Source organism: Mastigoproctus giganteus, chromosome 6 (assembly GCF_048544385.1).
Source record: "Mastigoproctus giganteus isolate SK-2022 chromosome 6, ASM4854438v1, whole genome shotgun sequence".
Classification (NCBI taxonomy): Eukaryota; Metazoa; Arthropoda; class Arachnida; order Uropygi; family Thelyphonidae; genus Mastigoproctus; species Mastigoproctus giganteus.
The window spans coordinates 151,201,143-151,217,077 of record NC_143580.1 but is presented as its reverse complement, the minus strand read 5'-3'; the positions used below and the strand labels follow the sequence as shown (position 1 = coordinate 151,217,077).

The window sequence follows — 15,935 nt, the reverse complement described above, 5'->3', positions numbered from 1 at the left end:
AGAAATTGACGTTTTGTGCAGGCCAAGGTTTCTCAAACTTGGAAGGTTGATTATAATATGCTGTTATCATTAAAAACTGTAGATAGAAATTTCAGCCAGTGGAAGAAGGTCAGTATTTTACAAGAAGAAAAGAATGAAAGGAGGAACGCAACTTGAGAAATACCAGCATTAGTGGAGAAGTTAGAAGATAAAGGGCCATCTATCATCACGTGCAGAGAATGGCCAGGCAGAAAACTGGATACCCGATTGTGAAAAAGATGGCAGTCCATAAAATAGGAGGTTGTTTAGAAGACCTTTTTACCAGACACATTCAAAAGCCTTAGAAATGTCAAGAGCAACTGCTTAAGTTTCACCAAACTCTTTCATCAAATTTGTCCAAACCAATGTATTTCCAATTAAGACACCAACGGGATCCATATTGCAGATCATTGGTCAGATTGAAAGTTTCAAAATAATGGAAGAATTTAGTTGATGAATTTTTCCATTATTTGAGAAAGAGTAAAGGTAAGTGCAATGAATGATAATTGGAAGGGAGGAATTTGCAACCCCTTTCAGGTATTGGCTGGATATGAGCAAATTTTCATATAGAAGGAAAAAAACATTAGCAGAGTAAGAAAGTGTAAAAAGTGTGCAGAATAAAGGTATTCTGATACTTATCACTGTTCAAGTGATAAGTATTTCACATCAGTTAGCAAATGAGAGCACAATTTATCAACATTCAGTTTTAAAAATGGTATTTAAAAAAGATGTGTCCACCGAGTAAAACCAATCCTGAGTGATGTAGATCCAGATTTATGTAGAATTCCTTCATTTTTACTGGCAGTTATGCAGTCACCCAAATAGATTTTTTTTCACACATAAGAATGTCAGTGGGGACATTCTCCTTTCTACTGCAACAGATCAGCCATAGATAAGGCTTGATATTCTGATAAAGCTTGTGTTATAATAAAATGTACTTGCATTTTACACAATGTTATAAGAAATGAGGATGGGGATAACAATTTGGATTACTGTAATATAGAGCTTCAACTCTGAAAATGTGCAAGACAACACTGAATCAGTTCCTTATATTGGAATATCTGGTACCAGGGCAAAGGAAATTAAAGGCTTATTTTGTAATTACTGTTTTTTGCAACCAAAATGCATAAGTTGTTTGAAATATAGTGTATTATGTTGATATTTACTTTATACCAATCTGAATTGGATGCTTTATCAACGAGGGTAATCTTTTGAGGGTTTAGTGTCAAACAACTTTAACTACAAAATCATTTTGTAGTCAACGTTTTTGTAATTAACCAAGAAAAAGTCATTTTAAAATTATTTGTTTTACCGGAAATGTATTTACAGCCTAAGCTAACTTGTAAACTAACAGAGAGATTCAGTTCTATGACATGCATTATTATTTGTATAAAGTAAATCTAAAGTTATCTCAAAAAAAAAAAAAAAAAAAAAATGGAGTTTAATAGTTTAACGTTGTTTGACACTAAGCCCTTGCTATGTCATTCATATATGATTAAACAAATAATTATATGAGACCTAATAAATATTGTATATTGTTATGTGTTGTATGTAATAATAAGAATATTTTGATTATGTTTGTATTGTATGTTAACTGTAGATTTACAAGAAAAACATGCAAGGCCTATACACATTTACAAAGCACCTTATATATCTGTTTAAATGAAGCAATAAGTTCATCTTGTCACGTTCTAGTCCACAAGCAACTGCCACTTCAATCCAGAACTTGTTTGTAACATCTTTTCTCCTTTAATTTATATCATCATCTCTTAGATGATGGTGTAAATTGAAAGATGAGACTGCCCCTCACTTATTATTATCTATTTGTTAAATTTTGGCATATTTGACAAGAGCGACTTGTTTATTACTTGCATAAAGCAGGGAGGGGAAGTCCGGTGTGCATGTGCAAAAACTTTTTTGCTCAAGAATCGTTCATTTTAAAACAGGTTTAAAACAATATCACTCTGCAGTTTTTTCACTTGCTCGCTGGCAACATGAATGGTTTCATTTAAATCAGTGTGTATTAAAACATTACTTGCTAATGTGAAGGCGACGCTTTCCAATGCCCAGTTTTACAGGAAGCAGAGGGTAAAGGCATGCAAACTAGACGGGCACTTCAAACATCACATAGGACGATGTAAGCTGACGTAAAACGCCTGCCAACACCTTCGGATGCATTACAAGCACGTATGCCTTGGTATTTGCATAGCCTGAGGAGATATTCTCCCTGTGCGTGGGGTGGTTGGCCTTAATTGGTTTGTTTATTATACTTTGGGGAAGACTATGTTTGACACAGAGGAGTTTATTTGTGAGATGGAAAGAAGGCCTCCTTTGTACAACACGTCATTAAAAGACTACTCCAGCAAAGAAATAAAGGCAAAGTGTTATATTGAAATTGGAAAATAAATGTTTCCAAACTGGGATGAACTAGATGAACTATGTAATGATGAACAGAAAGCTCAGTTCTGAACCTTATATTTATTGTAAACATTACTTCTATTTTAGTACTGTTTCATTAGTTAATGGAATATAAGTTTGTTCATTGACAGAGACAATTTATTGGTAGATTCTGGGTTATCTGTGTACTGAATCATGAATGTACAAAATTTAAGTTAATAAAGAACCTTATTATTGTTAAATAAGATGAAAACGGTATTCAAAAAACTGCTGAAGAATATCCACTGCAACAGTACAACTAATATCACGTTAACAAATGAGAATCACATGCGGTCTCTGTCTTCTTCCAAAATGAATTTTGAAAACCTTTCATTTCAAACATAACAAGTTTACGAAGCTTAAAAAAAAAAAAAAAAAAGGAATGAAGAGAAGATTCTGAAAATTTTTTTTTTTTTTTTATACGATTAAAGATTTCAGTTAAAGATTAAAGACATTTCACCATAATAACATAAAAACCCACACAATTCCAGCTATTGGTATTTTCATGTATTCAATAACATCAAGTTTACTACCCATTTATAATTGCTTGCAGTAACAGAAAAGCCCAATAAACCAGAAAGTGCAAATTGTTTTATGGTCGTGACTTCCAGAAATGTGCTTTATAAAAATATCACAAAGCCGTTCAAAATTGGTTTTTATAACATATGATAGCAATGAAAGTGTAGTGCGTTTAATGATTTGAATTGGTAACTAATACAGTTTACACTATAAAAATGATCTTTTAGGGAGTTATATAATGAAAATTTGAACTTCCGAGGTCGTGGAATGAATTACCAAAATACAATGTGTTATTGGGTCCGCATTACGATATTTTCGTGATACAATGGTAATGGATTAATATTGTAAAGCGGGGTACACTGTATTGTATAGCTACATGCGTGGCTTGAAATGCGGTATTTATGAATGTTTAACATTAATTTTTTGCAAATTAATATTTTCGATTTTGTTGATACTTTATACTTGGGGGGGGGGACTTGTAAACCCAGGAACTCGTAAAGCGAGAACTGCTTGTATTCCATTTATTCCTGTATTCCAGAACTGCCTAGAATCAACCAGAAGGTTGATTCTAGCTTAGTCATAGCCATTTCTAATGCCAAGGTCTTGCAAAGTCTAAAACAAAAGAACATTCTTTTCTTCAATGAGGAAGTGCCTTGTTGCTGCACAGTGCACCAGTTACCATTGAAAATGATATTATAAATGCTGAAGTAGCATAAATTTCATTTGGCAGTGCATCTTTTTTTCAGATTTTAGATTTTTTGTGGTTAGGTTTCTAGCACCAACTTCCTTGTGCGAACCTGTCGTATGCTATTATGACAGAAGAAAGCAATGATATACTGTATATAGTGGTCCTTGTTTGGGAAACTGAAAAGTGCATAATGAAGCTTGAAGTAAAACAGATTATCCCAGGTCAGGTCAGAGTAGAATTTAACAATTCCTCACAACAATGCTGAGTGTGAGAGAATATTCAGCCAGGTTGGGGGGGGGGGATGTTTTCATCTTTCCCTCTCTGGTGAAGCTTTGGAAATGCTCCTGACAACCAAGTCCAGATAGCAGGACTATCATTGGCAACAGTGTTTGTCTTAAAGCAAAGTCAGTTGTCTGATAGAAATAAAAGAAAAATGTTACGTAAGCTAATGCTCGAAATCATATTATAGTGGTTAACAACCCTATGCATATATTTTAATACTTCATACAAGAACTCATATTTTTTTTTACAAAAACCTGTTTTTTTGGGCCCAAAATCTCCTATTTTCTCCTGCTTATATTTGTGTTGTGGCTTGTAAACTCACTCATGAAGAGATTAACTAACCTATGTCATGAAGAGATTAACTAACCTATGTTTTGATAGGTGCATATATGCTATAGACTTTTTATAATCTTGTTATACGAGGTATCTATCCCCACTGTAAGATATGTTGACTAGCTGGATACTAAACATGATCCCCCCCTACATTCATGCAATAATTATGTTTGTTTTATATCTGTAATTAATGATATTCTTGTAGGAAGACCACAGTAATGGACCACTGTTTGCTGAAATGCATTTTTATCACCGCGTTGGAAAAGCTGAATTCAGTAAGTAAAGTCCTTTTTGTTTGTTTCAGTGGATGCATAGATTTTTCATTCTTTATATATAGCTATGTACAAATATACAGATGTATTTACTGTTTTAGTGAAACAAAGATTTTGTACAACCATGTATTTTACCTGTGAATTCTTGGTTCACTTAAACTGTTTTTAATCAAATACAAATTTTGTGCCTTGCATCATTGAAAAAATTTTTTTGATGGTGACTAAACATTTTTACCCATGTTATGACTGCAATACTTCTCTAAATTTTGTATTACATGGCTTCCTAGTGCTGGACAGGTTTTTAAATAAATCATCTAAACCAGTGGTTTTCAACCATTTTTTTAATAATGGCACCCCTGAGTAATTTATTTTATTTTGCGGCACCCCTACTCAATTTCAATTTTCTGCCTGTTAGATCCGATTCTTTCTTTCTTTCTTTCTCTCTCTCTCTCTCTCTCTCTCTCTCTCTCTCTCTCTCTCTCTCTCTCTCTCTCTCTCTCTCTCTCTCTCTCTCTCTCTCTCTGTGTGTGTGTGTGTGTGTAGAATAATACATGGTATATAATTTTATTCTTTATATAGAGGTGCTAAGTAAACATAAATTATAGATCACCACAAAATTTAAAAGATACTGTACACCTTTTTATAATGAAATAAATTAAAAAATAATAAGTTTAAGTAACTTAAACCCAAATTATATGGCACCCCTGGAATGTTGTTGCGGCACCCTAAGGTGCCATGGCATCCTGGTTGAAAACCACTGATCTAAACCAAATTTTGTTAAATTTGGTTCAAGTGAATTATTCCATACATGTGTGGTAAAAATCAGAACTAAGAAAGCTCAAAATATTTGTATAGAATAATAGGAAACTTATTGAGGAATATCTCAGTGGAAGTGCTTTATTTCTTTTAATATTCCAGTTTGTGTTAAAATACAGATAAACATAATTACAAGAAAAGAAATGTACAGAAATAGAATATGATGATTAAACTTAGAAATGCTTGGGTTTGCCATATCTAGTGCTTATTTTCAGGGCACTTAAATTACTGAACCAGTAACTTTATGTGTTCCGCCTCGGGCTTGGATCAGAGTAGTGCAAAAACCTTGGGAGGTGCATTATGGCCACAGAAGCCGATGAACCAACAACTAACAGAAAAAAAAAAGTGTGTTCCAAAGGAGTATTCATCTTCATTATAACTGTTTTGGCAGCCAGTATACTACAATTAGCAATAACCTGTGAATTATTTTTGTAGGGCTGAATCTTGCCCTTGGTCTTTGTAGCAGTGAGTCTGAATGCTTAGTTCTTTGTTTTGAAATCACAATAATTCGCCTGCTAATTATTAGTGAGAAAATGATGCAAGGAAGCAAAGCTAATATAGCATCAACCATTACAAAAAAATAAATAAATTACCCACTTTCTTTACCCATTCCTTCTAATAATTTAAATTTATATAAAATAATACACACTTATACTAGATGAAAGTTTATTCCAACATTCAGTTACTCTCTGGAGGAAATCAAAGTTCTTCACACCTCTGCAATCATCCTTTTCCAGTTTAAATTTGCCGTTAGCATTTAGTTTATTTAACCCATTTAAAGTTAGACACTTCAGTTTGGTCTCCTCATAGATGCCTGGTTTCCAGATGCTGCAGTTTATGGAACCCAAGTTTTCGTGGTAAAAGTGCCCTTTTGTTCTAACCAGTATTGTTGCATTTCTCTGCACTTGTTCAGATTTACATCCTTTCTGAAATGAAGCATCCATATCTACATGCCATATTCAACTTGTGATCTTACCATTGCTCTGTGTAATTCCACCCCCACCCCTTGTGAATAGGAGAAATTTCCATATCACACATCACCTGTCTGTAGAGGATATCTTGTCAATCCACAGATGCTCTTAATTATTATGGCCAAAGATTTTCTAGCTCTTTTGCCACTTCTTTTAATATAATTGGATCAATTCCATCAACCAATTGCCTTATTTACTGCTAGCTTGAACAATTTTTCTTCCAGCTTCCTTTCAATTATCATAAAATCATTTGACTTCCAGTTTAATGATTGGCAAAGGTAAAGAAAGTCAACGCGAGAACCACGGTAAACTTTGGGAAGCTTACCAGGCAAACTGGTTTCCTGCATTCTGGTAAACAGATGGTGCACGTTATCAGTAGGGGCAATAGCAGTCAATAACGATGTATTGATTAATTTTTTCTCATTATTAAAAGCAAGTTATTAGAGTTCATGAGTGTTTTTGTGCTGAAATTTACTTACAAGGCACACACTCCAGACTGCCTCAGTCTTAGGTGTTTATCCCCTCTCCCGCCATTTTAAAATAGGAAAACAACTTCTGCAGACAGTGCATATTGTCAGTAGTGACAGTAGAAATCATTTTCCTATTTTAAAGTGGGGAGGGGGGAGGGATAAACACCCTAAGACTAAGGCAGTCTGGAGAGTGTACCCATAAGAAAATTTCAACCATGAAAACACTGATGACCTCCAATAATCTGCTTTTAATAATGAGAAAAAACTAATCAATCATCGTTATCGACTTCGACTGCCATTACCGATAACACGCACCGTCGGTTTACCGAGAATGCAGGGAGAAACTGGGGTAACTGGAAACCGGTTTGTCCGGGAAGTTTGCCATGGTTCTCGTGTTGGCTTTCTTTACCTTGGCCAAACGATTTTATAATATAACCGAATGAAGTGAGATATTTTTATTTCTAGAGTATATCATCATCATCATCATCATCATCATCATCATCAGGCATTTTCAATCCACTGCAGGATGAAGGCCTCTCCAGCAACTTTCCAGTTCCTTCTGTTTTGAGCACTTGGCCATCCATTTACAACCCACAACTCATGAATTTCATCTATCCATCTACGCCTTTGTCTTCCAGGTTTTCTTCTAGCTCCTCTTGGGTACCATTCTGTTATTTTCTTAGTCCATCTGTCATCATGTCTTCGAGCTATGTGTCCTGCCCAAGACCATTTTAGTTCTTTAGTTTTGATAAGAATGTCCTTTGCTTGAGTTTGCTGCCTAATCCATGTGTTTCTCCTCTTATCTAACAGTCTGATTCCCAATATAATTCGTTCTATTCTTCGCTGTGTAGTTCTCATCACATTGGTTCATTATTTTATGTTTCAGACAAACTGGGATATTGCTCTTCAGTATGTGACTATATTTCCTGAATGCTATCCATCCAAAATTTATTCTTCTCTTGACTTCCAGCCATTTATCATTATTACAGCTAATAACTTGTCCCAGATAAGTATATGACTCCACCTTTTCAATTACTGCTCCTTCAATGATTATTTCCCTTTCTGTGGCATACTTGTTCGTCATTACTTTTGTTTTAGTCATATTCATCTTTAGTGCAAAATCCTTACTCTAACTCTGCATAACTGATTAAGATTAAGATTTTCCTCTAATTCTTTGGGATTGTGGCTTATGACCACAATGTCATCTGCAAATCGAAAATGGTTTAGTTCACATTGTTCACATTTAGTTCACGTCTCCATTCACATTGACTCCTTTCTGCGACCAGTCTAATCTTCTGAAAGCTTCCTCAAGGGCAGCAGTAAACAGCTTCGGAGATATTGTGTCTCCTTGTTGAACTCCTTTCTCGATTTTAAATTTCCTACTGTCTTTGTCTAGTCTAATAAAGGAGGTAGCACTCTCATATATTTTCTTCAAAATCATAATATGTGGGGTATCTATGCCTTGTCTTTCCAGTGCCCTAAAAATTGCCTTATGCTGTATGGAGTCAAATGCCTTTTCATAATCCACAAATGCCAGGCATAATGGTGTTTTATATTCATTTGTTTTCTCCATTAGCTGTGATATTACGTGAAGGTGATCCATAGTTGAGAATCCTGTCCTAAAGCCAGCTTGCTCTTTTGGTTGATTCTCATCACGTATTCTTTCTAATCTGTTAGTAATGACCCTTGTGAACAACTTGTATATGTGAGATAACAAGCTAATTGGTCTGTAATTTCCAATTTCTGATTTATCTCCTTTCTTATGCAGCAAAACTCTGATTGCGTTATTCCACTGCTTAGGTGTCACACCTTTTCTAATGCACTTTGTGAAGAGCCTTGCCAGTTTTTGTGTTATGTCTCTTCCTCCCAATTTTAACAACCCTACAGTAACTTCATCTTCCACGGGGGTTTTCTGATTCTTCATTTTCCCCAATGCCTGTTCTTACCTCATCAGGAAGAATATCGGGTATGTCGTATGTGTTGCTACTTCGCAATCCATCTTCCTCTCTGCTGGCATCATTCCCTCGCTCCTTGTATAATTCTCTATAGTAGTCTTCTACTAGTTGAATTATGCCTTCTCTGCTGTTTATAAGTACACCATGTGCATTCTTCAGTTTCAGTATCATTTGTCTTTCTGAATTACTGCCCATGGCTGCTGATTTAAATCCTTTGTTTTCCTTTAATGCTTGTTCTACTTTTCTTGTGTTAAATCTTCTTATGTCCTCTCTGAGTCTCTTTCTAATGGCTTTGCATAACTCAGTATACTCAATTTTTTCCTTGTATACATCATTTTTTGCCTTTGGTTCATCATGGATTTCTTTTTCCCTGTACCCATCCTTAAAAAAAACTTTTCACATGTTATTACAGATGAAAATATTTATTCAGTTTGATGATCTATAAATATAAAAATATTTATAGATCATCAATAGTTATGCTAATGATATCAGTGCATCAATGCAGTTTTACCCTTTCCTCCGAGGTTTAATAAGTAAAGAATTCTCTGTTACTTCTTTTTGTATGATGCCTCCGTAGCCAGGTGGGCAGGAGCAGTAGTGCGTAGCACACGCTTCTTGATTAGACCCGGGGTTCGAGCCCGTGACCACCAAATATGGAGGATGTGGAAAGGTCAGGGAATGACCACCGCATATCTCCGGAGCAATATGGCCTTAGCTGCTAATGCTCCTAAAAACCAAATAACAACAACTTCTCTTTGTGTTCTTAGTCACAGATTTCTCATAATCTGTCTCAGTATACCAAATCAGCTTAGTAATTTGAGAAGAGTTTACTTGGTGCAGGAATCTGCACCAAGTAAACTCTTCTCAAATTACTAAGCTGATTTGGTATACTGAGACAGATTATGAGAAATCTGTGACTAAGAACACAAAGAGAAGTTGTTGTTGTTGTTATTTGGTTTTTAGGAGCATTAGCAGCTAAGGCCATATTCCATGCAATTTTCTTTTTTTTTTTTTTTTTTTTTGCTAATAATCTCATCAGTTCATTTGAAATAATCTCATCAGTTCATTTGATTTCCATTTAAGCCTCAAACCTTGAACATTATCTTCTCTTAGTTGGCATGAAAAGCTAGTAACTTTTACAGTTACTTTCTTGAGCACTTCCCATTTGGTTTTTGTTGGTGACATCAGTTAGCACAATTTTCAACAAAAAAACATAATGAATTTTTTTACATATTATACTCTACGCTGTATTGAATTGCAATGAATGTCAGTTAATTTTATTGCTGGTTATGGTTATGATCGGCCACTTATAATCAAAAATGACAATCCAAAACCATTTACACTGTTGTTTTACCACTTCGTGTATAAGGTATGGTAATAAAATTCCCAGAATGGTGATAAAAAGAAAACAAAACGAAGGAGCTCAAAAGTGGATTTATTTTTATTCAAATTAATCTCCTCTTGAACGTTTCTAAAAAGAGATGGCAAAGACATCCAGAGAGATGTCTAGTGAGGTGTTTTTCTTCATGTCCTTAACATCTTGAAATCTCTTTCCTTTGAGGGCAGTTATCATCTTTGTCAAGAAGCCCGCCAGTATTAGATCAGAAGAGTAGGATGGATGGTTGATCTGTACAGTGCCATGTGCTGTCAAAAATGTCTTCACAACAAGTGCAGACTGGGCAGGGGCATTGTCATGCATCAAGAACCAGCTGCCTTTCTCTTGAAATTGCAGCCTCACCCAGGAAATGTGCTTCAATAGTCTTTAAAGTGCCTGTACATAGAACACAGCATTGGCTATATACCATTCAGGTATATAATCAAACTTTTTCGGCTTTCGTGATTTGAAGTCTGCTGCGTGCTCTAATGTCATGCTGGGTTGTACTGAAACATCTACACTCACCATGTTTGAGTGGGAGAAGACAGAGTAGTAATCGATGGACACTGCTCTTCGTGGACTAACATTATTAGTGGAGTCCCCCAGGGTTCGATATTGGGCCCACTGTTGTTTTGTATATTTATCAATGATATTGATGAAGGTATATCAGGCTTAATGTTGAAGTTTGCAGATGATACAAAAGTTGGTATGATTGTTAATGACAGCAATGAAAGATCCTTTTCTAGATCCTGTTGCTACTGCAACAGGATCTAGAAAAGGTAGGCAGATGGGCTGAAAAGTGGCAACTTAAGTTTAACATTGACAAATGCAAAGTTGTATGGGTACCACACTCAGGATAGTACCTGAAAAAAAAACTGGGGGTAATTGTGCAATCAGATATGAAGTTTTCTGAGCAGTGCAGACAGGCTGCCAGAGTAGATTATGGGGTCTTGTCAATGATATACAGGAATTTTTCTAGCAAGGATAAGGAGGTGATTATTCCCTTGTATAAGGCAATGGTCAAGCCACATCTTGAGTACTGCATACAGGTCTGGAGGCCTCATTTTAGGAAGGATGTTGAGTAGCTAGAACAAGTACAGAGAAGGGCAACAAGATTGGAGAGAGGAACAAAGGGGGAGGCTCCCTTACAAAGAAAGACTAAAGTTCTGCAAATTGCAGCATCTGGAGACTAAGCACCTATGAGGCAATCTGATAGACATGTATAAGGCCTTGAATGGATTGAGCAGGGTCATACTGATGGGATTCTTCCTCTTGCTCATTACAAACCTGAGGGGGCATAAACTGAAATTAAGGAAGACAGTTGTAGAATAGATGTGTGGAAATTTATCTTTAGCCAGCAGGTAGTTGATTGCTGGAACAAACTTCCATCTGTCATTTTGGAAGTTGATAGCCTAATTAAATTCAAGGAAGAAATGGCCACACTTTTGGAGCAAATTGGATGGATGAAATAGGTGGTTTTTTTTTTTCTTTTGCTGATGCTGTATAAGCTAATGCTGATCTCCAGAGACAATACAGTTAAGGAAATTACGACTGTCTTGACAAGTCCTAAATGATGACACTCTTCATTGCTTCTGCTTGTTTGTGAAGCTCTGCAGTACAAATTTTTCACAGACCTCCTTTGTCCCTAAATCTTTGTGCAGAATTTGACAAATCATCTTTCTATTCATATCCAACTCATTAGCCATCATTTTGAAGTTCAAACAACAATCTCTTGCTACAATTTCACAAACTTTTGTAACTTGGTCCTCATTTTGAATTTGATGGATGCCCACTTCTGGTTATCATGAACATCCTTATCCATCTTTGAACCACTTGTACCATTTGAACACATTGATGTGGCAACATTTCATACATTTCTGTTGCAGATTTTCCCAGTTTTAAGCAAAATTTGATATTCATTCGTTGCTCCATTGCAAAATTGTGACAACGGCAACACTACTAATGAAACTGGTTGTTACTTGCAACCAGTCAGCCTACTATTCCATTTTTGTATCACCATATGTTGGAGGAAGTTTGAACTGCAACATACCACAAGTGCAGATGAACAACATAAAACAGTAATTTTTCCAGCAAATAATGCCAATAGTTTGATGATTGAACTAAGGAATCGCATTCAGTTATAGCAGAAATTGAAGAAAAGGATGCAGTATCTATGATGGAGCTTGAGACTTAATTTCTAAACAGACAATCAGAATTTTTGCTGCTGCATGTAAAAGACTCCTATACAAATATGCAGTATGGCATTATTTTTTGAGTGGAAGAAGACAGGGGTTACACCATTTGCATGGTTTTCGATGTTTATAAACTAATAGCTGTTTTTACTTCTATTTTCTATCCTTATTTTAGAAGTGTTATTTATTTTTCTCGCACAGACCGTTTTTTTCACAAATCACTTAAGTTTGTGTCATGAATTGTATTATTGAATTATTAAGTTAGTTGTAAATGCTAGGAATTTGTCAAGTAAAGCTTCACATGTTGGCAATACTGCCTTCAGTCATTCGTTTCTTGACCTGAGAGCTCCATGCAGCAGTTTTTATCAGCATGAGCTCAGTTTGTTTTTGATGCTGTTGTGTCAAACTTGGCTGAAAAGTGAGAAAATGTCTCCAAGCAAGCGTTTGAACAAAGCAAACTTATTTTGTTATACGGTCGGACCTCCATATAACGAAATTGATTGTTCACTTGAAAAAATTTGTTATACAGAAATTTGGTTATAAAGAAATATGACCTTTTCACCAACGAAAAATACTGTAATTCAACTCAGAAATACAGCAAAATATGGAAAATAAATCAGAAATAAGTGGGAATAAAAAAAATTTTCTAATATTTTAAACAATTAATTTATTAATACACACATATTAAGAAATTACTACTTACATGATGCCCACAATATATTAGTACACTTTTAAGAATTATGTCATAAAATATTTGGTTATTTTTTGTTGTACACTGGATTTTACTGTACATCGTTCATAAAAATGTTTGCTTTTGTTTAAGCGGCCGACTCCGTAGCCAGGTGGGAAGAAGCAGCAGTGCGTAGCACCCTTCTTGATTAGACCGGGGTTCGAGCCCATCACCACCAAATACGGAGGATGCAGAAAGATCAGGGAATGACCACTGCATATCCCCGAGCAATATGGCCTTAGTTGCTAATGCTCCTAAAAACCAAATAACAATTTGTTTAAGCATTCAAATATATTTTCTGGCACATTTTCTTCATACTGAAGGCCTCAACGCGAAGTTTCGAATACTGCCAACATTTTATTTTTGGAAGGTTTAATATTCCCCTTATTGCCTTTGTTGCCCTCAATTCCATACAGATCATCGTTGATATTCTCACTAGTTCTTTGAATACTCTCCATAATGTTGGAATCACTTGGATATTCAGCTACTATGACGTCGTTATCAACTGGTACTACACTTAAGGTGGTAGAAAATGAAAAAGACCTGGGAGTAATTGTGCAGTTAGATATGAAGTTTTCTGAGCAATGCTGCCAGGACAGGTCATGTGGTTTTGTCAATGATATACAGGAACTTGGATAGCAGGGAATAAGGATGTGATTATTCCATTGCACAAAGCAGTGGCTAGTCTGAATACTGCATACAGGTCTGAAGGCCACATTTTAGGAAGAATGTAGATATGGCAGAATGGGTTCAGAGAAAGTTGAGGTTGGTGAAGGGAACACATGGTTGGTTTTACCAAGAAAGGCTCCTGCAAGGTTATCTGATTGAGATGTTTAAGGCTTTGAATGAACTGATAAAGCTTAATGCTGATGAAATTCCACACTCTTGCTCAGGCTACTCACATGAGAAGTCATAAATTCAAATTGAGGAAGGATGGTAGCAGGATAGATAGTAATAGTATTTGCCCTACAGCCCAAGGAAGCCACAGGCTTTTGCTGCCCTTGCAAAAAAAAAAAAAAAAAAACCAACCAAGTTATATACTTCACTCCTCATACAGGTAAGTATCCAGTAGACCTTGGATTTATTCAAACTTCACACATTGGAATGGTTTAAGTAATATATGTTCATCATTATCCAACCACTTTTCACTTAATATCAGCCTCAACTAAGAGGGCAACTTGTTCCAGCAATCAACCAGCTGGCTAAAAGAAAACTTCCCATAATCCATTCCAAACCTTAGGCCCTGTAATTTGAATTTATGACCCCTAGTTCTGGAATTGTTTAGAACATAGTGTATGGTGTTGATTGTAAAGTGGCCCCAAATCTGTGTCAGGCAATGTGATGAATACAAAGCTTATAAAGTCACATTTATGTAGATTAGTGAGTGTTCATATAATAATAATAAAAAATTATGTACCAGGTACATAATGAGTTGCCACTGCCTCTACTCTGAGACTGATAATGTCGCAGCGGCAGCCGCTGAAAACGTCTTTACTGCGGGAACTCATTGCGAAACTGGTAAAATAAAATATAACATTATGAAACTGGTACAGTAAAATAAATAAAAAAAGTATTGCTGCATTATTTTTATTGAAAAAATAATTTCAGTATAATGAAATACAATGAATGGAATTTTTCATCGTACTAGTATACAATGAAATAATTCGTATAAAAGATATTATAATGACACTAAAATTATTGGTCTGTGGTAAATGAAATAAGATATATAATTTTGACACTCAAACGATTTTAATTCCCGAATGAATATTCCATCGATTGTCGTTCCATTACATATAGTATTTACTAAAGTATTTGACTTAATATCTAAATTGAAGACATCTTTCATAAATTTACAAAACTTCTTTCCAGCCTCAGAATTTAATTCTAGATTGAAATCACCAGCGAGAACTATAGGTGTATGATCCAGTGGCTCTTCCAATAATTTTGCACCTTCAATGGAATACGGCATCAAATTCTTGTTTATGAATTTTTGAATTATATCTAACGACATCCCTGAAGTGATGTATATGGCAATGATGAAAATAGATTCACTATTCAATTTGCACAAAGATCCACAAATGTCTCAATTTAATCTGATACTGCTGTCGCATTGCTGCTATTATGTTGTGCAAAGATATGTGGTGTACTGATGATAGTTGAACCTTCACATTGATATATCGCAACACCACCACTACAAACATCCGACCTTTTGAATTGAGTCACATGTTGGAATGGTTTAAGTGATATATGTTCATCATTATTCAAACACGTTTCACTTAATATCAATATTTTGGATTGCTGTAAAATTGCGTCCGTTTCGATATCTCGAAAATGGGCCCCGTAAACTTTGTATGTTCATTGACAATATAGATATACCACTTTGTATGAAATCTTGCAGTTCATCTTGTAGAGATGGCAGCTTATTAGTTTTCAAGCGATCTAGTTCAGCACGAAGTTCTATATTACTAATAGCTTTGCCGTGGTGAAATGTGAAATCATCGTGGGGATTTGTAATATATAAACCTTGCAATGAGGTCACTCGAGATAATGCTACGTATACAAGTTGCTGTTGATGATCTTTCTCATAATTATATACAGCTTTGTCGAAGGTCCCTCCTTGAGATTTATGTATAGTCAAAGCACAAGCACATACTAAAGAAAATTGTGTACGTCTACATGTAATTTCCTATTGTTCTTGAATGGAATTGTAGTTGATCGTTTTATAATAGGTACAGATTGACTAGGTAAATGTTTATCTTTCACATATTGTTTATAACGTGATTGAAGGTTATGTCCTATTTTTGACTCAGGAAATTTCATCCATACTCGTTTAACTGTTTCGTCGTCCTCAAATTCGAAATATACTAAAGTACAGTCA

The 15,935-nt window shown here is 35.3% G+C and overlaps 1 protein-coding gene across 3 annotated transcripts in view; it reads left to right on the top strand.

Annotated features, from left to right (window-relative positions):
- The window catches only part of LOC150084657 (serine/threonine-protein kinase VRK1-like), a 266,463-nt gene that overhangs the window by 81,450 nt on the left and 169,078 nt on the right, over nucleotides 1-15,935 (top strand). For all 3 annotated transcript variants that reach the window (XM_090375391.1, XM_090375389.1, XM_090375390.1), the window contains one exon: nucleotides 4,482-4,551. In XM_090375391.1, the coding sequence (XP_090231517.1) occupies nucleotides 4,482-4,551 (70 nt within the window). The remainder of the gene's footprint in view (nucleotides 1-4,481; nucleotides 4,552-15,935) is intronic.